This window comes from Musa acuminata, chromosome BXJ1-4, assembly GCF_036884655.1.
Source record: "Musa acuminata AAA Group cultivar baxijiao chromosome BXJ1-4, Cavendish_Baxijiao_AAA, whole genome shotgun sequence".
NCBI lineage: Eukaryota > Viridiplantae > Streptophyta > Magnoliopsida > Zingiberales > Musaceae > Musa > Musa acuminata.
Window position 1 is genome coordinate 33095012 of NC_088330.1, and position 22713 is coordinate 33117724.

A 22713-nucleotide genomic window follows, 5' to 3' on the forward strand; every position below is an offset into this window, starting at 1 on the left:
GGAAATAAGTAGGACACAGAAACCATGAAGTTTTACAGACAACATAAGCTCATGAGCTCAAGAAATGAATCTTTCACACTAAATCTTTGGAATATTTAATGGGTGGCTAATGCAATCTCATCCTTTCTGGTCTGATCGATCTAACATGGAATCCATTTAATCCTCCTCCTACTGCCCTAAAGACTTCCTCCCCACACATGCCCAAAAGGCCAACATCACGTTGCCCATAAATGTGCACCAATTGTCAAACCAACCTCTGTCTCTCTCTCTCTCTCTCTCACTAAATCTATCTCCTCCTCTTTGTTGTAGGAGTCCCAACTCTCAAGCAATCCCCCCACATATGTTTTTACTTTTTTCACATCAACAGATCAACTCCACCTTTTTCAAAACCTTCATGTTTTTTTATTGCGCAGAAGCTTCTCATTTGCCTTCAACTTTGTATTATTTTATTCCCGCAAAGACCAACTGTTACAGAGAAGAGAGAGACAAAGAGAGAGAGGGAGAGAGAGTGCGTGCGTGTCTGGAAACAAATAGCTCAGTTGGTAGATCTGCTCTCTTGTTGTCTTCGTGCTCTCTTCTTCACCTCAACCATCGTATTCCCTAGGGGTGAGCCTCGGCATCTCAAATCCACCAACCCACCCATTTGCAGTACTCTCTTTGCTGCTGTGAGTGCATAGAGAGTGTGTTGACAATAAGTGCTGGTACCTGTGCGGTTGGTGCAGGTGACCACCCTGCATTCCGCGGCCTAAGGATGAAGAATTGAAGCAGAGGTCGAAGATGTTCAAGGCGGCGCGATGGAGGAGCGAGAAGAACAGGAGCAAGGCCGTCTTCAAGCTGCAGTTCCATGCGACGCAGGTCGGTTTGGTGTCACATATCTGTCAGCTCATCTTACTCTCTCACTCCGACCGACAAATGTTACAGAGATCTGTAGATAGATTATGCCTTTGGGGTGGTTGAATTCTGGTAGGTGCCGCTGTTAGCGTCGGAGGCGATGATGGTCAGCCTGGTCCCGGCGGACGTCGCCAAGCCGACGGCGAGATCGGAGAAGGTCGCGGCGGTGGACGGCACCTGCAACTGGGCGAATCCAGTGTACGAGACAGTGAAGCTCGTCCGCAATCCGAAGACTGGCAAGATGGATGACAAAGTCTACAGATTTCTCCTCTCAGCTGCTGTATGAGAGATTCTCGAATCGCTTTCGGATGTGCTTTATAGTGTGCTGTGTGCGAGCAATTATGACTGATTCGTCGAAAGGATCGCAGGGATCGAGCAAAGCTGAGGTTTTGGGGGAGGTCGCTGTTAACCTGGCGGATTATGCTGAGGTCTTCAAGGCATCCTCTGTTTCTCTCCCTCTCAAGGCATCAAATACAGGAGCCATCTTGCATGTGAGCATCACCACCTTCTGAATTGATAACCATTGATCTCATGCATCATCTGACACTGCAGGTTAATAGAAATCACAAGTTTCTCAGTCAAGCTCTGTTCAAGAAATAAAGAATAGACCACACTGACATGCTTGCCAAAATATAATTCTTGCCATTGTTCTTTCTTTGAACCTCTCAGGGTTGCCCAAACAAAGAAAAAACAAGTGGGGTGAATGGATCAGGCACTTCATGTGATCCAAGGGTCACACAAGTACTTGGATTTTGACTGAATATTTCCTTATTATTCTTGTTTTTGTTTGAAATGACAGATTACCATTCAAAAAGTGAAGGGTGATGGTGATGGTGATGGAAGGTAGACTACAAACAGAGACTAGTATCCTTAGGGAAATGCATTTTATGGTTTGACTGTGGATTTGCTGATCATTCAGTTCTATCTGTGAATATTTCCTCAGAGAAGGTGATCAAGATGGAGAAACGATAGTTAAGCGGCAAAGAAGAACATTACAAAGTCAGTTGAGCAAGTTCGACAATGAGGAAAGCATCAAAGCTCCCAATGGTGTGAATGGCATCAACATTGTAAGTGTAGGGCAACATTTACAAAAATAATATAGCCATACATCACCAGGTTAGTAAAAGCTTGCCGATTAAAAGAATCCCTTGATGAAACAACTTTGCCGTATCTGCATCATTCAAATATGCAAAACATGATTGTGGAAGGAGTACCCGAAAGCTAAGCTGTCCATTGTCACATGTTTGGACTTTAGTGGAATGCTTAATACCTGTTTCATTTCTTTATCACTATCTATCTGACAGACCGGTGGAACTTCATGCTTTATAAGGAGCCAAAAGAATTAGTTTAATGTGCATGGTATTGAGATGAATTTCTTGTAATCGATATGCTTGTTTTGGAATATATTTCAAGCAATTAGTAGGAAATTTGTTCGAGAGTTAAAGTCCAAGAGAATGCTTTATAAGTGCACATGTTCCATAGTACTTCTGGATTACCTATGAGTAACAATGATATTCACTAATACATTTCGACAGGTTGATTGTTCACATATTAACAGTCAGGCACAAGTCAAATTCTCGTCGAGCAGGGAAATTCTTGTCCATACTGCTGATTCCAATGGAAACCTCCAAAAATGTCACAGCTTTGATGCTATATCAGCATCAGGTTCGGACACCAGTTCAGGAATATATACACCGAGAGAGAACAGCATCAAGCATAACAATACCCGTAATCATCCTACTAGCTTCCTGTCATCGCTTACCAACGGTGATACTCCTAAAAAGCCGATGTCCAGTTCAGGTGACTGGTCTGGCAATTCAGCCCCTGATGGAAGTGCAGATGCTTCAACAGCCAGTCTGGGTGATGCTGGGTTAAATGAAACATCTCATGATTCAGAGGACAGCATTGAGAAATTAAGAAATGATATTGTTATTTTGACCAGAAAGTTGGAATTATCAGATCTGGAGCTGCAGACTCTCCGAAAGCAAATCATCAAAGAGAATAAGCGAGGACAAGAAATTTCAAGGGAATTAAATAGCCTAAAGGATGAGAGAGATGCACTTAAAGAGGAATGTGATGTGCTCAAGTTCTCAGAAAAGAAAACAAAAGTTGATAGAACTCTATCTACTCTCTCACAGCATGATGCAGAAGATCATCTTTCTTTACTTGAAGAAATTAAGCAAGAGCTAGATCATGAGAAAAATCTGAATGTACATCTTCGCTTGCAACTAAAAATGACACAAGAAGCTAATGCTGAGCTGTTACTTGCCGTGAAAGATCTTGATGGACTGTTGGAACAAAGAAATAGGAAGACACTTTGTATGAAATGCAGCAAAATGGACATCGAAACAGAAACTGACAAGGAACTAGAGGAACTGAAATTGGGAGATGGAATTCCACATCTACAGAAACCTGAAAGTAAACAGCAGTTACTCGAAACAAATTCTCAAAATGACACCGAAGAGCAATATGCATTGGATGCACTTCTCAATGAACGTGATGATATGAAGATGACTTACCCGCTCGAGAACAAGATAATTGATCTTAACAATGAAGTAGAATTTTACAGGAAAGACCGAGAAGATCTTGAAATGCAAATGGAGCAGCTTGCCTTGGATTATGAAATTTTGAAACAGGAAAACCATGATATCACCACAAAGCTGGAACAAATGCAACTACGAGAACAACTCAGGATGCAGTATGAGTGTTCGGCACATTTATCCATAATCAGTGACCTTGAATCTCATGCTGAATGCTTGGAGAAAGAACTTCAGAAACAGACCGAAGCATTTGAAGAAGATATAGCAACCATCACAAATGCTAAAGTTGAGCAAGAGAAAAGGGCCATAATAGCAGAAGAGGAATTGAGAAAAACAAAATGGAACAATTCTATCACTGTTGAGAGGCTTCAAGAGGAATTTAGAAGTCTTTCTGCACATATGTCATCTACATTTCAAACGAATGAGAATATAGTCAAGCAAACACTAAAAGAAGCTGCTGATTTGCATTCACAAAAAAGCAACCTGGAAGAACTTTTGAAGAAAGCCCATGAAGATTTGGCACTAGTTCAGGATCAATACCGCATGAAATTCAAGCAACTAGTAGGCCTAATAGATTTTAAATCAAAAGAGGCAGATAAGCTACTGTTGGAACTCCAAGACAAGAAGAGAGAGCTTCAGAAATACAAGATGTCCGAGGAAGCAAGGCAAAGAAACTCCTTAGAGGAAATGCAATCACTCAAAACTGAGATGGAGAAGCTCAAATCAGAGAAATCTCTTCTCTTTGAACAAAATGAAGAGAAAGAAAAAGAGATGGAACTATTAAGGACATCTATTAAAGGAAGCGAGATGTCTTTGCAAGATAAAAATTTGGAAATTGATTTGCTTAAGAATGAGATAGCAGTACTGAGGGAAGAAGTAAATAAATCATTGGAGGAAATGAATAAACTGAGACAGATAAAAGATGAAAAAGATACTATGATAGCAATGCTGGAATCTGAGGCAACAACTCTTACAATGCAGCACGGTGACTTGAAGCATGCCTTGGATGAAATTGAGTTGGGAAAACAGAATCTGAGAAAATCAGTTTCCCACTTGAGGGGTGTTCTTTTGGAGGAACAGACGACGACCAGCAGGGAGGAAAAAGTAGATGACTACTACACAAGCACGACTACAAATGTAAGGAAAACAACATGAATGATAGATTTAGTTTTGCACATCATGATACCACTGGAGATGGGAGTAATGTACCATAGAACATAGAAATAAACCCCACCCTCAGTAGCACATGGCACACAGATGCAGGCACACACCCACAATGCAGAGAGAGTCAGTAGTCTTTTGTTTCAGCAAGCACATGTATCCATGCACTTACTCATGCACAGCCATTTAAAAGAACAAAAACACACTAGCTTATAAACAATATTGCATGCACATCCCTGTTTTGTTCAAATCTTTTTTGTTAGCATATGCCATTTGTCTTGAACTTACCATGATGCGTATCATCATCAGCGACAAGTAATGTTAATTGACTCATCCATAGAGTTGAAGAAGGATCTCAGCAATCCAATTAAAGAAATGCAAAGAACTATATCGGAATTTGATAAGAAAATTGAGTTATTGTGAAGGCTTGCAAACTGAGGTCGGGAAATTTTTTATTCTTAATTTGTACTAAATTAATTGATCCATTATTTATAACAGTGTTATTAAATTGACCTGGTTTTGCATTTCAAAATGTGCAAACTAGCTTAAGAACTTATTTCATATTTTCTTAATTTCTTGACTTCCAATACTATCCTCAGGAAGATAAATTTAGATATTTGGTGATTGCAATAAATTATTTTAGTAAAATTTTCTTTGATTTTGTTTCCTTGTACAGAAAACTGTAGCTATGAGCTAAGCATGACGGATTTGGTTTATGTTAATATGAAAAATGTCCAAAACCTTGGGCGCTGTTTTTAATCTTTGCAGAATATTGGACTTTGTTCGTTAACCTACTTTATATTAAAGTGTTATCAAATTTCATTTGATGAAAAAGTTAATGAGATTCTGCTTAATGTCAAAATGCAAGGCTGATTGTAATTTATCATGCCATGCCAATATTCTTAGACACGTATGTATGCATGTGTATTGAACACTTGGATTTTGGCCATCTGTGTACTGTTTGAACAAATGAAGATTAACATCAAGGAGAAACTGTTGCAGGATGAAAAGCATTTCCGTCAGAGTTGGAAATATGCTAGCAAAGATGAAGCTAATTGCAGCATAGATTTTCTGCAGCAGTCAAAGGAAGATAAAGAACACTTATACGATGCAGATGGTACTGATAAAGAATTGCTCATAAGGTGACTATTGATGCAAGACCTGCTGTCATTTTTTTGTCCTCTTCCCTGCTCTAGTTTGAACTTCTATTGTTGGTTAATTATTTCAAGCAACTCTTTATGTGAGAATTAATAAAGATTTCATTCTTCTTACCTGTGGTGTTTGTCTCAGCAGGCGTGCTGGAACTGGTTTAGACGAAGCAAATCAATATGAAGAAAAGAGGACTGCAGATGTATTAGGTGAAATGGCAGTGCTAAAAAGACAAAATGAATCGATGGAATCTGAACTGAAAGAAATGCAGGGAAGATACTCTGAGATGAGCCTGAAGTTTGCAGAAGTAGAAGGCGAAAGGCAACAACTCATGATCACAATCCGGACCCTCAAAAATTCTTTCAAGAATTAGTCCTTTTGTTTTTGCCTATTTTTGGTGCCATTGAGATGAGTTCTCTGTATAGGCAAGCACTGTGATGCATCACTTGGCATATCTGGGGCTTGCAAGGCAACTATAACTTGTAGCAAATATAGTGTGTACATCAATAGCATATAATTTGTTCATTGAGTGCAATATGTTTCCTTTGTTGAAATATGGTGCTTCCAGTTATGTTGAATTCACAGAGCAGTCTCTTTCTAAATCTCATATCAGTAAAAGATAGTTGCCTGTTGTTACTTCTTGTTGATGAGTCCATGGCCATTTTTATTAGATGATATCAAAACTTCCAATTGTGTATTCATCTTCTTAGGGTTTCTGCTTTTCCAGGCAATCTTGTTTTGCTGTTCATTTCCCTTTCTGTGGAGATAGATCCTGTGGTAACTCTTCATCAAATCTGAACAATCTAATAGGAAACATTCATTCACTCTAAGGACAGAATTCCATAGGTCCTTTTGAAGCTGGATTTGGAAAAGGCTTTTGATTCTGTTTTTTTGGATTCTATGCATTGCTCAATGATGAACAATCTAATTGGTTCAAGAGTAGATGCAGGATATTTTTGAATCCCTCACTTTCCTAAAAGTCAGACAAGTCTACTATTTATTTCCCTTCCTATTACAATCTTGACACCAAACACTTTTTATCTGTAATAGGCATCAAAGAGGGCATTTAACTTCTGAAATATGTTGGAACCTACCTCTCTCTCTCTAAATGTCTGCTACTAGATAGATATCAAAGTACTTTGATCGACAAAGCACTTGGTAAGGTACAAGGGTGGCATAAGTAAGCACTTGGTAAGATACAAGGGTGGCTTAAGTATTCAGGACCTACTTGTGGTCAAGAAAATTATCCTTCATAATATTAAACACTTAGATCCCTCCCTCATAATATTAACAAAACTTCTACTATCCTTAACAACACTTGTACTACCTACAAATCAATACATAAGCTTATCAATAATATTAAAGATAATTTTCATATAATTGTGAATAGTCGTTACTACCTACAAATCATTGATGAATGAAATGAACAATTTCTATCATCTAAGCATCCTTAGTGGAATATTGCTCCCAAGATTAAGAAATTTTTGTGAAAACTTTCTAACATTATTCACTATTAATAGGATCCTTGTTATATCTAATATCTACATCTAGATTTATCTCCCCACGTCTACATCTAAGTAATTGGGCAGCCTTGTAACACTATCTTCATATTAGTTTTTATTTATTTTTTTCTTAGTCACAAGAGATTTAAATATAGATGATCTCTCATTTACTTTTTAGCTTCATCTCTATTTTATTTTAATTTTGTATAACAACTAAAATGATATCGCAATCGTTTTGTCAATATTATCTCTTGAGGAAGGCCGTATTCGTTGTAATAATTTTTTTGAGTTCGTCCTAAGACCCCGAGGACTTTGTAGAGATCAAAAGAGACTTATTTATTTACATCGACCTTTTGGTAAGATTTATAGATTTTATAGCATCCTTCGTGCGATTGTCTTTATATTAAGTTAGATTTAAAATCTATAGCAATCAACTAAGATTTAATTAAAAGCGGTTGACTGTTTTTCCTATAAGATATATATATATATATATATATATATATATATATATACGGGAGAGGACGAATTTGAAATAGATTTCCGCAAAGCGTTTGCAGAAAGGGTGGGAATAGGCGGCCATGGCGACGGAATCGGACGGGGAAGAGGAGACAGCGACGGCCGCGGGGAAGCTGACGGGGAGTCCTCAGCTGTCGGTTGACGACGATCTCCGTGAGATGGCGAAGAAGGCCGCGTGGAGCGTCAGCTCTTGCAAGCCCGGGAACGGCGTCCTCTCCCTCCGCGACGAAAACCTCGATACCTACTGGCAGTTAAGATGAATTCCTTCTTTCTCTCCCCATTGTGTCTTTCGATATCTTCCAAAGTTACGATTTTCCTCGTTTTACCCTCTTTGAATTTGTACGAATCGACCAAACCCTAAATGGAAGAACCGCGTTTTCTAGTAAATTGCTACACTGCTGGGGAGCTAAATAATCGCTCTTCCCCTGTTCATCTTTCTCAATGCATCATTTTCCCACCTTTCCGTGGAAGAAAGAACTGAAAACATTATTTTCTCGATTAGTTTTGTAAAAGATCGATGAGGAATATGAAAAAGTTAATCTTTTTCGCTTTAAATGTTGATATATGTTCGATGATAAATGGATACCCTCGAGAAAAACTGCTGGTGAAATCTTTCTTTTGCTGGTTATAGTGGATAGATTAGTGATCAGTTTGTTTATTGATTCAGATCGGATGGAGCCCAACCCCATCTGGTCAATATCCAGTTTCAGAAGAAGGTTAAGCTGCAGGTTGTGTTCCTATGTCCGTCCCTTTACCTTTTTTTTATTTGGAACTGCTTGAGTTTGAGTCACTGTTTTCTTGTTAATCTTGATTTGTTGTTAAATGTGATATGAATCATCTGGCTCAGCTGGTTGTCCTCTATGTGGATTTCAAGTTGGATGAGAGTTACACACCAAGCAAGATCTCAATCCGTGCTGGTGATGGTTTCCACAACCTAAAGGTGTCTCTTCCTTCCCAATTTAGTTCTTTTCCTTTCTTTCTGTAAGTTATAAGTTCTACATTACCATTACAATGGAAAGTTTGTTATTACAGACCTTGGTAATAATCGAGTGAGTGAAAATGATTGTAGAACCACTAACCAGTTTTGCTGATCTTGGAATTACTGGGACTAGCTGAATTTTCATATAGGTCAATAATCTGATTATTGAACTTTACTGTTGGACTGAATAATTTGGTTTCTGCACTCCTGTGTAACAGGAGATAAAAACTGTGGAGCTCGTGAAGCCAGTTGGTTGGGTCCATATCTCTTTGTCTGGTAATGATCCCCGGTAAGTCTCACTAATGATATTTCAATCTCCTTGCTTGCTTTTGCATTTATTTGATACTAAAATATTTCTTTTTGCTCTTTTATAATACCATTGTTATTTGTGTCAATTCAGTGCACTTTACATTTTCAAGTTGATCATTCTCATTTTGCTGATAAGTTGAATATTCTTTACATAGTAGGTGAATCAGTTAGAATAACTTCTGCATAGCCCTAGGATACAGAAAAAGATTAAATAAGGAAAAAGAGGTGCAGAAGAATAATGGTGGAAGATAATAGAAAAAAATTATCTCAACTTTTTTAAATAAATTGAAGACAGGTTACGTGTCCCTTTTGAAAGGCAATGACCAATACAAAGCCTCTTATTAACTCCTAGCAAAATGTCTTAAGCCTCAATTTTTCTTTAAGTGTACTCGGGTTTTGGGAAAAAAAAAATTTCAAACATCAAGAAATTGTTATATGGAGCAATCTGATAATCAGCACATGTAACCTTGTATGATGTGAAGTTTGTTATTATATATTTTACTTGGTCAATATGGATGAAAAAGGCAGCATATAAGTGTCATTATTTATTATTGTATATATATTTCTTGAGATGTTCCGTATAATTTGATTGTTAAATGAATATATCAGAAAGAAAAAGGAACAGATTCATGTTGTAGAAATTACAAAATTTGAAAATTTCTGATTGAAATAGCGACCTCCAGCACTCAAAGTCTCAAACGATGCATACTGATTTCAACAAAAAAAAAAAAATCAACATATCATGTTTTTGCCAGATATTTAAGCAGGTCCAAAACTTTACCTGCCTACTGGGACAGCTGTGTCAGATTGAAGATACTGCACTTATAATGAGGCTCTTCACTGGAAGCAAGACAGTTCATCTTACGAGTATCCAAACTTGTGAATTAGAACTGCACTAAATTGTCCTTTCATCTTGCAGGGAAACCTTTATTCATACTTTTATGCTCCAAATTGCTGTTTTATCCAATCATCTGAATGGAAGGGACACACACATACGTCAAGTCAAAATATACGGGCCTCGACCGTGAGTCCACAATTACTGTACACTGTTGCTTTTCTTATTCCATTTTCATGCACTAAGGTTTGCCATGGTATGCTGTATTACAGGAACCCTGTTCCCCTTCAACCATTTCATTTTACTTCAAAAGAATTCATCACTTACTCGATCCTTCGGTAACAATCGTCCTTATAGATATGCAGGAAGTGTGGAAGATCAGCAGTCCTTCCTGGTGTGAGCACACTGAAAAACAAGAATTTGTTCTAACATTTTATCTTGAAATTTCCAGACATAATTTTGTGCAAATTTCCGAGCTTTATCTTGGTGCAAAAGCTCAACAAGATTCTGAACCAATTTACAGAGACCTGTTGGGTATTTAACTCTTTCATTGGATTCAACCACATGATTTTTCAGTACAAGTTCCTGAAAACCTGAATTGTGTAATTCAAATTATACTTATGTAGACATTGCTTGTGGTTTGTCCTATCACTTAAAAAGTAATTAATATTCAAGCAACATGATCTGCAGGCACAAAGGATTTTGATTCAGTCAATGTTCAAGATTCTATGACCATAATGTTCTAACAGTGATCTCCTCTGATTTCAGACATTTTACCTAATAGAGATAATGGCAATTATATTCTGGTCAATTGCTGGGACAGCCGAATGTGAATGACCACCTTGCACGAGGGAATCAAATGTTTACCTGTCACTAGTTGCATTGATTGAAGGATGTTTTTTATACAAACAGTAATGTATTTGTTCTGTGACCTAAGTGCAGTATCTTCATCCTGATATGTTTTTGTCCTCCATATCACTTGTGTAACTAGAGTTGACCCAGTAACAAATGAGAAGATCAAAACAGAAATCAACAAGCCTGTGTTATTGCGAGACAAATTTCTTGCTTATAGAAAGTCTGAAACAGATTATGTTGGGATAAACAAAAGATGTTCTAACATCATTACTTGGTTTATTACTGATCTGTTTTTTCTTCTTTTTCTGTTTCTTCTTTAACCAGTTCAATTGATACTATGTCAATGGGCATCGGCAACAGCATACATGACTTTTTTGCTGCGTATCAACCATGGCCGGGATCTTGAGCAGCACCTTCTTCTTTACAAGCATTAGAGAATGCAATCAAAGAAGCTTCCATGTAGAACAACACTCTTATTCTATCAAGGAATGCCAGAACATGAGATCTGATGCTTGAATGACACATACTAGTTTCTTCATCTTCATACGCACTGTAGAGTAGAGCATGGCTGTGGCTTTATATAGAGAAGCTATTGAGTTCATGGCGTCTGGTTTTGGGGTTAACACTGCAACAGAATCTGAAGAACTAATCATCAAGAGGCATTCCTATGCGAAAACCACATTTGATGAGCTCAACCTAGCAAGCAATGGAGGCTTGAGGATTGTTCTTTTACTACTTAGATGAATGAAGTTTCAATAAAAAACAGTTCTCTTTGCTTGCAATAATAACAGAAATGATGATGTTAATCATGTTCATAATAAATTCAACCGGTATCATTTCGGATCCCCATGTCGATAGGAATCTCATGAAATGTTCGTCAATTTAGTTCTAGTTTCACTTATTATATTTATAATAAATATTATTGCTAGAAGATAAATTTTAGAACACCAACCATCAAAAAGACATCAATGGAGATAATGGCTGCTGTGTTAGAAGATTGCATCAACATCACCATTTTTGTTGTTCTCGAGAAATCTCCTTTGGCATGGACAGAGCTCGACATATCATCATAGTTGGAAGATACTCAGACTATACAGTTGAATTTTGATACACCATTGTTTCTTTTTTCAATTGATTCATGACTGTGATTGAAAAGATGAGAAAAGAAAAGAACCTTCTTGCATCTCAGAAGTTTCATGCATTTATTGCCTGAAGTTGTACATCTTGTGAGCATTTGGTCATCGAATTCTCATATCATTTGCCTCTTGTTTTTTATATGAATCAAGTCTAATATATAATCCACACAGACATAGGCATTTCATCATCTAAAAAGAGTTGACTTGGCAAAATGTCAGAAGATCAAAATAGGAATCAACAAGCTGGAGTTATTCCAAGACAAATATCATGCTTATTGACAGTGTGAAACAGATCATGTTGGTATCAGTAAAACATGTTCTGAAGTCAGTCCTCACTTTACACATTTCCACACTTCGATTGATGCTATGCGAACCGTGCCAAGTTCCTTCAGCTTGAATGACACAACATGCTAGTTCCATGTAGGTGGCCTGCAGAATGCTTTCTTCACACACACACACACACTGTAGAGTAGATGCTATGGCTCATATGGAGGAGCTGTTGAGCTCATGTTTTGGGGTTACACTGCAACAGATTGCAAATTTCTGGAGATTATATTTCTTCTTGTCCAAGAAAAAGAAATCAAGTGAGAATACTACATGTGAACATTTCTTTCAGTTTAGTTCTACATCATATATATATATAGATAGGTATGAAGATCCGAATTAGCATATAACGTTCCGATTTAGTTCCACATGAAAAATGCATGAACATCTGAGTTAGTATATAGAGTTATTTGGGTATACTATTTTTTTTCTTAGTATATGTCTACTGTAGGTTGCAGGCCAAAAATAGGAAATTTGGCATATATCTACATTTTTTTTTTTTTGCCTCTACTAGGTGCATAAATAAATAAATTTTATTTATTTGTGCTTGTTGTAATGACTTCAAAATGTTTTTGATTCTTTGAATGGTGGGGTTTTTTTTTATTTATTCTAAGAGAAACTGCATGATCATGATGATGATGATTTCCAAAAATGAGATAGAAACTAGAGGTAATTTAAAGAAAAAAAGAGAATCAAAATTTACAGATAAGAGCTCTGTATCAACCCTAAACCCTAAATTATAACATGAGTTCCATATTGACATATCCTTTTAATGAGTAATAATTTAAAAAAATGGAAAAATATAATGTCCAGAACTCTTTATTTACAAATTTTATAATCTTAATTCATGATATTTGATTCTCTTTTTTATTTAAATTACCTCTATTTTCTATTTCATTTTTGGAAATCATCATCATCATCATCATCATGTAATTTCTCTTAGAAAAATATATTTTTTAATATATAAAAAAATTATAACCTTGGCTGAGGCTGAGGCTGAGTTTGATGGTGATGAACAAAACCTAACACTTAAGAGAAGAACTTGAGGTGATGACAATTTTTACCTCTTCTTCTCTCTCTAAACTTTCTCCCTTGGATAGGGTTACTTCTCTTCTGTGCCTCTCTAATAATACCATATCCATGGACTCATCTTATAGTTTGAGTTACAGAAGGAATCACTTGTTTCCAAGTAAGAGACTACTTGACGATAGGAATTTGGATCGAGGCAAAAAAACCTCTTATCGGATATTAGAATCAATTTCGTACGGAGACTATCTATCTCATGCGTTGACATCTTATATGTTTTCCTTACAGGTTTTTGGGATCTCCATTTCCTTTCCAAATAAGAGGAACAGTACGGAATTTGGATTGAGGTAAAGACCTTTATTTATTATCAGATATTAGAATTAATTTCGTACAGAGACGATCTTATGAGACGCATTATATCGATCGCTTATGTTCTCAGTTGCTTGGTGGATCGCTAAGCTGTATAAACCCCGATGGCGTTGAGGAATTGGCCTGAGCGGGCGAAGAACCCCATGATCCTTTGACTTCCTGCATCCAAATCGAAAGTAAAACCATCTTCCACCCCGTACGGCCCATACGTCTTCTTGTTGTTGCCAAAAGTCAGCGACCTTATCACCATTTCGCCGCGGAAAAAGCCATATCGACCACTTATCCATGTCAAGTGTTCATCGCCATCGACATCCAGATTGATCTGCATGCATGCGCAAAAAACATACACGGATGAACGTAACAGCTCTATGCTGCAGCTGCTGTCGGGAAGAGGCTGCCAAGAAACTGGAGGATGTGGAGAATGATTAGAGTTTTGACTTGACCTCGGAGAGTTGCCCTCCGGTTCCCCCCCACCAGCCGGTCCACCCGTTGCAGCCGTCGTGATGGTACATAATTCTAATGGCGTTCACTGCGAGCCCATGGCGAAGCATCACCTTCAGGATGCGAGTGTCGGGACCTACACCCATGTCCTTCTCGCTCCCGCCGGCGCCACCACAAGGTCCGGAGACGTAGACCTGCACCCAACAGAGCAACCTAATCAGCGTCTTCCGCATCTGTGAGCACAGATGAGACGTCCGTCATCCCATGTTTCTTGGATTGATCTGGAATCGTGTGGTCACAGAATGAACTAAACATCACACGACAACAAAGTGTAGATTTACGACCGAGGGCCTCATGGCGTCCGAAGTTTCATCGCTGTCAGGGTGGTGACTGCCATGTGACTCCGAGTTGTTGCTCGCCCAAGACGTGGTCCACTGGTAGAGGAGCCTCCAACAGCTGCAGACTTTGGAAAATGCCATGACGTTGAAGGAGATCGGAGAGGTTGAGGCGCACTAAAACAAATTTTGAGAGTCTGGGAAAGGAGATACCTTGTACATTCGCTCACGAAATTATCTTCCCTTCGTTCCCCGCTTCTCCCTCGCTTTCCTGTAGAGAAAGCAAGCGAATAAATACTTGGAGGAGTTGATGGAGGATGGAAGGAAGCACAAGTGGAAATAATACAAAGTGCGAATTTTAAAGCTCTGGTCTTCCTTGATAGAGACGACGAATACCGATGGATGGTTTCAGCCCATGACATGGCTATCTTTATAAGCATGTATATATATCCCTCTAAACACCAACTAGAAAATATTCTCAATTAATATTATTGGAAAATATTTACGTATAATATATATATATATATATGTTAAATGACTAATAATGTGTAATAAATATATGTTAAATAACTAATAATGAGTGATCACAGGTATGTGATTACCGATTCTAACATCAGACGAGAAGTTTTGCCTAAGGATAGTTAATCAAGCAGCAACTAATAAGATCATGTCCGATGCAATTTTCATCAAACACTATTATCATTTAAAAGGCGAAACCCTTTACGTCCCATTTAATAAATAATAATAATATGAGTATAGGATGCCAAAATTCATGACACTAAACGAGGAAAATTCACCCTCAATTGAAGCTATGCATGAATTAAGACACGTGGCAATCACCTAAACCTAGCAACAATAATAATCTTAGAAGGAAATATTTGACACATACTATATAATATTTTCTTAGGCTTAACCTATAGCCTATCTATTTACTATAATGTAGATCAAATTCATTCATGAATTCATATCTTATTTTGGCTCTAACTTAAGTATCGGAGGAATCAGATTGGACACCCTCACCCTAGTCCGATTTTCTTGTAGGTCGGCAAGCATATGAGTACTCGAACTATCATATGTGCACTTCCAAACTTTGTACACGTTGTTTTGGACTGTGTCAAATTGATAGAGATGTCATCGACTATCATCCTTATTATTTTTGTACTAGAAAGAGGGTCTCATATTGCAAGAGCACCACACTACAGACCCACTTAACGAGCACTCAAGTGAGGGTGCACCACTACCAACAAGGAAAGTCAACAATCGACCTTTCTAACCATTGATGCCACTACCTTAGTTTAAACACTTATGTAATATTGGTGTATGTTCAATGACCCTAATCTCTCTCCTCTAACAGTGACATTGACCCATATACTAGTGTCGATCGAAGTTTTCATAAACCTTGCTCAATATGTTCAGACATTGATAGGGATGATGTAGTTGGCCTTGCCCCTACTCTCACAATTGACTTAGTTAGTACCCGTCATCCCTCAATAGTTAATGACACCGTAAATCTCGATAGAATTGCCCTAAGCTATCTAGATGCTAGTAGTAGCCAAGGCGTCTTAACATGTAGATGCCTTGACCAATGGGGTCCCAAGATCTTCGACGATCGAGTTTAGCAGACCGCATTGTCCTTATATTTTATATTTCTTATTAAACATTGTCCAAATACCACACATTTTATATTTCTTATTAAACATTCATACAAGAGAAGAATTGTTTGGTTTCATTCTTTATTGAAGTTTGCCTGCTGTTTATCATTCTTCTTTTGAAACCAACAATCTCTTTGAGAATGATTGGGACACCTTTTACATCTGGATCTACAATCTTTTGACTCATGATTGGTCTTCTTGCGAATTCTGCAACCTGAATTTGAACCTTTTTGTTGATACTCTTTCTTTTGGTAACTTTGGTCGCTTTTGTCCTCTTTCCTTTTTGTTAAATGATCCTCCATTAGAGTTTATATTTTAGATTCTTCTATGAAAAATTCAGTTTCGACTGAAATGCTTATTCAACAGGTTGATCGGAAGATGATCTGTTCATTCTTTCCTCCTGCACTCACTCGAAGGGAACTCATCCATTCAAGAAAAGTAAAGTGGACAGATTCTTTGATTCTTCTATTGCTACTACAACATGGCAGGAAGACTTGTAAGAACTTTGCAACCAACCTTTTTTATCTTCAATAATATCTCCAAGACTTATAATATGATTAACAATTTCAATTACTTTGCCATGTTGTCAAACTCTTCCATGATTTTTCATGCTTATTTTAACTTTTTTTGCATCAAAAATTCATGGATAGATGGATCAATTCACCCCTTATTGAATATATCATACAGCAGTTGCATCCCCCTTTTAATGTTCTCCTTGTATTCCTTTTATTTTGTTACTGTCCTCTTAATTTTGAGGTGGTTCTTCATATGAATCTTAATAATCAAAGTGTTCTTCCTCAAAGTTGATAAGGTCAATCCGGAATGGGATTGGCTCTTCTGCCTCGGCCGAGACTGGTAACATTGATGTATTGATGTATTATATAATATGATAGCAGAGTACAAACACAACTTGGATGAGAAGTCGAGGAAGGAGAAGGCAGCCAAGGATCGTCAAGCTGTATAAACCCCGATGGCGTCGAGGAATTGGCCAGCGCGGGCGAAGAACCCCACGATCCTTTGACCTCCTGCATCCAACTTGAAAGGAGCACCATCTTCCACCCCGAACGGCCCATACGTCCTCTTGTTGGTGGCAAAAGTCAGCGACTTTATCACCAGGTAGCCGCCGCAAATGCCGTAGCGACCACTTACGCATGCCAAGTATTCATCGCGTTCATCATCCAGAACGACCTGCATGCATGACCAAAACATACGCAGATGAACTGAAAGGTTGCTGATAAGTTGGGGGAACAGAAGAGTAAGGAGGTGGAGAATGATTAGGGTTTTGGGCACTTGACCTCGGAAAGTTGCCCTCCTCTTCCCCCCCACCAGTCGGTCCACTCGTCGCGGCCGTCGCGCCGGTACAGAATTCTAATGGCGTCCACGGCAAGCCCATGGCGAACCATCACCTTTAGGATGCGAGTGCCGGGATCTGCACCCATGTTCCTCTCGCTCCCGCCGGCGCCACCGCAAGGTCCGCAAGTGTAGACCTGCACCCAACACAGCAACCTAATAAGCAACGCACAAGATTCTTCCGCATCTGTGAGCACAGATGATACGTCTGTCATCCCATGTAGATTTACCACCGAGGGCTTCCTGGCGTGCGAGGTCTCGTCAGGGGCCGGGGGGTGACTGCCATCTGACTCCGCGTTCTTCTTCCCCCAAGACGAAGTCCACTGGTAGAGCAGCTTCCAACAGCTGCAGACCTTGGAAAATGTCATGATGTCGAAGGAGATTGGAGAGGTCGAAGAGCATCGAAACAATTTAAGAGTCTGAGAAAGGAGATACCTTGTACCTTCACTTAAGAAAATACCTTCCCCGCTTCTCCGTCTCTTGGGTTTTCGGTAGAGAAAGGAAGAGAATACATTCTTTGGAGTCGATGGAGGATGGAAGCACAAGTGGAAATGGTACCCAGTCTTGTTCTTCCTTGATAGAGACGATGACTACTGCCCATGACACTTTGGCTCCCAAGCCACAACCTAAATTTACATTTATTCTTCCAAATGAGAAACACACACAAAAAACAAAAAAACCTGCATTTATCTGCTCACAGAATCTACAGGAATTCATGCTACTTGCACAGGCATGATCGAACTTGAGTGAACAATACGAAATAGGCTGGTTCACTTCAATCCAACATGATCACTAGGGTGGCCACATAACATTGCACCATCACGAGGCACTACAGAAGAACATATCAAAGAGACGATTAAGCAAGGAAACACTACTAGTCTTGTGACTCCCACAAGGTCCACTATGTCTGCTCCTTTTGAAAGATCACCATTTAGCAACCAGATGCAAAATCAAAGAGCTAATCTTGGGTCAAGTCATTATGGACCAGGCAATCCTCCCTTCATTTTGGAGTAATGTCTTGATTTGGAGGCACGCTGAATGGTTTGCCTTGTTTATCCCTAATCTGATGTTCAGAAACATCATCCCTTCCATCTTCTGTAATTATTCTGTCCTGTGCACTTGATCCAGCATAAATGAAACTTCCTACAATCACCTAGAAAGCAGAAAGGCATTATTTGATGTTTTAAGGACCAGATGTTCCAAAATGAAATGGGAAGAAAAGAACCATAACACTAAGATTCAAATAAGTGCATAAATTTAGCCAAGTCAACTAAGAACTATTTTAAGTTCTTTGCCGCATAGCTGGTTCTGAATTAGGTTCAGATAAGATGCATATGACAGTGTACAAAATGCCTCGATGCATACAACCAAGTAGCGGAATGAAATAATATGAGTTCCAATTATGATAAACAAAGTATAACTGAAATCCTTGGCATGACTAAATGTTTCATCACTATCAGTGCATCTAAAACTAAAAGTGTAAGCCAATAAATGGGTTAGAACTTATTAATTATATCTTAACATTATCTCAGATTTGGGATGACCGATTGCTCACTAAACATGTGAAACTTGAATTGAACAAGGAAAATTACACAACAATGGAGCCCAAAAATTAGGACCTCCAGATCTAATACCATGGTTATCTTAGCCACAGTCAATCCATTCTAAAAGCATATGCTGATGGAGAAGACCAAAAAGTTCAACATTCTAATGCTAGGGTCAAAGTAATTTACCTGTACAGGTTTGGCAGCTATGAGTGATCCACCGACAAGTCCACCAATCACTCGACCATAAGGACTAGAAAGAGAGATGCATAGCCCTCTACTTTGGCTACGTAATCCATCATTATTTGTTGGCAAGTACAGTCCAGACAAGCAAAGTATCTCAAAAAGGCCCTATATAATTTGCCAAACCCCATTACATAGTTATAAAAATTGGACCTTGGACCATGACTGAAATGAAAGAGTTTAAGACAGAAAAGTTCTCAAACAGCATTAGACAGCTGAAGCTATCCTATTATTGAGTCGATCCAGGACAACTCAGACAATTACAAATTACTGCAGCATGTAATCACCAAAGTTATCGTAAGAGACAAATAACATGTGATACACAGTGCAAACTCAAATACACTAAAATCCATATTCACTTCCAAACACAGATCAATTTTAGTGGCACTTACCTGCAGTGCAAACTAGCAATGACAACTTCCTGATATGCAAAACTAAAAATTCATATATTTGGCAGATATGGGCAGGCATTAGATATCTCCTGTTAGTAATGAAATGTAATGCAATTTAATCACTAACAAAATGGAAGTTTGCTCTTTGAATTCTAAAAGCATATCGCTGACATTGACAGCTTTTTTAACAATTTAATCACCAATCAATTTCATCCAGATGCCGACGCCTAAGGTGAGTCTACTTTCATCACTTGCATACATTTCAAAGGTTTCTATTCAGTAGATAAAGATTTGTAAATATATCTTCCATTTAATACCAAATATATCAGGCTTTGAAATGCTAAAAAGGAATTACAAAAAATGGAAAAGAAAAAAAAATACCTGATGAAGGAATATCTAAAAAATGAAAATTTGACCTCATAAGTGACCATGATGCCAGAAGTTCCAGGCTTGTGAAGCGTTACTGTGGACACAGCACCATATGCTGAGAGGATAAAAACAGCCCTGGGTCCCTGCTTTGAAAATGACATAATCTTCTCTGAAATGTTCTGCACGAGAATGAAGATGATCATATTAATCACCAAATTTTAATAGCTTACGACTTCTGCATCTGAAACCCTCAACATAACTATATTTGTATTCCTCTAAACACCAACTAGAAAATATTATTAATTTGTATTATTGGAAAATATTTAATCTGTATCACTAGTAACCCAGGATTCAACCGACCACAAAATTTCCTTTCTTCATGCTATATTTAGCTTAGGTTATTCTCTTGCAGAACTTCCTTATTTTCCCAACCATGCATTGTAGCCATCTACTTCCAAATTCTCTCTCTCGGATGTCAGTTGTCACACATACACACAAATGAAAATAAAGATTCACTTGACCTCCAAAACTTTGCTATTAGTGTTGTGCATTTCTTTCTCCACATAAAAAGCAAATGGAGTAACTAATTTTCTTTCTGTTTCATCTCTGCTACCATACCACATACCCAGTTTGTATGCATTAGACTTGTTCAAATTCTTTACCTCATCTGATTATTATAGATTTTGTTGCTCTAAACATATTTTTTTAGAAAAATTATTACTTCAGAAATAAATACAACAAAAAATGTTCCATATTCTCTAACCAGGCACGACTTGATTGATATGTAATTTGTTGCAATAAAGTCAAGGACCTTTAAGGGATCACATCCATTTGACAACCTTTGGAAAATCTACAGTGGAAACTAGATCATTTATAAGTATGATGATTGTCATAGCCATATAAAATATTTCTATATCAACAGCATGGGAATTTAGGACTAAACATATACCTGTATGCTTTGTGCAGCAAAAGCATGCATGACAAACAGACAAACAATTTATATATATACATATAAAATAACCAATACCATGTAACAAATAGATCTCACACAAAAACTCTATGAATTCCCAGCCATAAACTTGTTTGACATAAAGTAATGCACCATGTACAGGCTTCTCAGCGGCAGTTTTGGATATGCTGAATAGGAACCACACCACACATTTATAACAAAAAAAAAGATATCCGAGAGGAAAGAGGCAACACATGATAAAAATGAAGCCATAGAATTCATACCTCACCTACTGCAATCATCATGACATGGGGAGTAAAACCAACTCCAGCTGAAGTAACAATCCATTCACCTGTTGCAGGGTGGTAGGCAAAAGTTTTAAGATTCAGTATTATAGATTGCATCCTAGATGTAGAGTACCAAGAGATTTTATGAGTATCTCATTGCCTGCCTAATAAAAAATAAAAGTCAATGCAGAACACATGCCCTTTAATCAATAAAGGTGAGTGCAACAACACAGCATTAAAGCACATATTGACAAAATTAAGCACAGCGATTTAAACCCATCAACTCTGCCTTGAATTACTTACTAACAGATAATTGAAAAGATGGAGATTGTCAAAGGTTGCATGTGGTATGCAGATCAGTAACAGGTCAGCTTTTACCCAAAACCCTGACTTTCTAAAACATGCAATCTCTACCAGAAACACGATCATTATGAAAAAGGAGAACCTTTTACAACCCATTCAACAAATTATAACTATGTGAGTTTATACTATGCGAAAATTCATGATCCTCCAATTCACTAAAGCATGTTAAGAACAAAGAACTGCAGGACATTGAGACTTAACTAAATCACATAGTCTGACAGAGGGTAAATCAAAGAAAGAACTATTATAATAACACCAGAATGTCACTGTATCTGATGGTATTGACAACTATTTCACGAGAATGCACAAAAAATCGAAAGTCTACTCGTTTTTATGGTGTTACTGGTGTCCCCCTTAGTCTTCTTTAGTTCAGCTTTGCTACGGTGGCAATGGATTCACCAAAATTTCAAAAATGAGGATTTTTGCCACCAGGAATACGAATAACCAATAATCGAGCATTTACTCGAACACCTGATGGTTAACATTCCAAATGGCCTCACAGTGTTACAAGAGTCGGGAAGAATCACTCCTAAACACTAATGCTTGCAGTGCAACCACTAATCACCATTTCGTTCGATATAGTCACGGAACAATGCAAGATTCCATCGAAGGAGAGATTTCTCTACTCACCAAGCCGCCGACTGCCCGGCGGTCTGCCTCTTCGCCGCTCATGTATGGAAGCTTCGGATCCATCGCACCCATACCCTCGCGGCTTCGCCTCCTCCGGCTCCTCCTGGCCCGCTATCGCGCCGAAACCGCCACCAGGGAGGGACGATTCCACCGAGCATGTCACCGAGCTGGCGCCGTCGGAAGGCGCTGCCGAGCTCGCTGCGGATTTCGGCAACGGCGGGAAGCCCGGGGGAGCGGTGCCCACCAGGTCGGGGCGCGGAGTTCCACCCATGGCTAGAATACGAAATGAGGAGTTGACAAGGACCTGCAGATGAACAAAAGAAAACCACCTCTTACCCTTCCTTTCCTCCTCCTCCTCGTACGCCCGCGCTCCGTGAAAATAATCCAAGGATGGCAACAGAAAACAGCGGCACGGAATGGGGCCTTTGTCGGAAGCTGCGGCCTCCAGTTCCGCGAACTGCTCCGCCGCGGAACCCTCGAGGAAATGCTGGTGTGGAAGAGGGCGGGAGAGCCCGCGCGCGCAGTAAGAGTGCAAATGGCACGCGGCGGTGTCGAGGCCCGACTCC

At 38.7% G+C, this 22713-nt stretch overlaps 5 protein-coding genes across 6 annotated transcripts; 2 read left to right on the forward strand and 3 right to left on the reverse strand.

Annotated features, from left to right (window-relative positions):
- Positions 1–299: 299 nt before the first annotated feature.
- LOC135654567 (uncharacterized) lies at positions 300–6276 on the forward strand. 2 transcript variants are annotated; one of them, XM_065175631.1, is made up of 9 exons: positions 300–606; positions 723–855; positions 968–1171; positions 1260–1382; positions 1691–1734; positions 1835–1958; positions 2427–4568; positions 5595–5734; positions 5886–6276. In XM_065175631.1, exons 2-9 carry the CDS (start codon positions 778–780, stop codon positions 6112–6114), a joined length of 3084 nt encoding a protein of 1027 aa, XP_065031703.1. In that variant the 5' UTR covers positions 300–606; positions 723–777; the 3' UTR covers positions 6115–6276. The 2 variants fall into 2 exon arrangements, with proteins under 2 accessions (XP_065031703.1, XP_065031702.1); XM_065175630.1 differs by having other exon boundaries at positions 301–606; positions 5883–6276.
- Positions 6277–7768: 1492 nt separating this feature from the next.
- LOC135654593 (anaphase-promoting complex subunit 10-like) lies at positions 7769–10530 on the forward strand. The gene is made up of 6 exons (XM_065175632.1): positions 7769–8009; positions 8427–8487; positions 8607–8699; positions 8957–9027; positions 9967–10071; positions 10155–10530. Exons 1-6 carry the CDS (start codon positions 7822–7824, stop codon positions 10222–10224), a joined length of 588 nt encoding a protein of 195 aa, XP_065031704.1. The 5' UTR covers positions 7769–7821; the 3' UTR covers positions 10225–10530.
- A 3049-nt stretch (positions 10531–13579) lies between these two features.
- On the reverse strand, positions 13580–14512 carry LOC135672159 (agglutinin-like). Its single transcript, XM_065180613.1, has 3 exons — positions 14378–14512; positions 14036–14227; positions 13580–13914 (listed from the first exon to the last, which is right to left on the reverse strand). The coding sequence occupies exons 1-3, from the start codon at positions 14510–14512 to the stop codon at positions 13678–13680; spliced, it is 564 nt and encodes a 187-aa protein (XP_065036685.1). The 3' UTR covers positions 13580–13677.
- A 2459-nt stretch (positions 14513–16971) lies between these two features.
- On the reverse strand, positions 16972–17738 carry LOC135672160 (jacalin-related lectin 19-like). The gene is made up of 3 exons (XM_065180614.1): positions 17601–17738; positions 17316–17507; positions 16972–17208 (listed from the first exon to the last, which is right to left on the reverse strand). Exons 1-3 carry the CDS (start codon positions 17736–17738, stop codon positions 16972–16974), a joined length of 567 nt encoding a protein of 188 aa, XP_065036686.1.
- On the reverse strand, positions 17485–22667 carry LOC135654625 (AT-hook motif nuclear-localized protein 9-like). The gene is made up of 8 exons (XM_065175634.1): positions 22484–22667; positions 22148–22420; positions 21152–21219; positions 19966–20097; positions 19104–19265; positions 17806–18523; positions 17601–17715; positions 17485–17507 (listed from the first exon to the last, which is right to left on the reverse strand). Exons 2-6 carry the CDS (start codon positions 22416–22418, stop codon positions 18371–18373), a joined length of 786 nt encoding a protein of 261 aa, XP_065031706.1. The 5' UTR covers positions 22419–22420; positions 22484–22667; the 3' UTR covers positions 17485–17507; positions 17601–17715; positions 17806–18370.
- Positions 22668–22713: the final 46 nt, after the last annotated feature.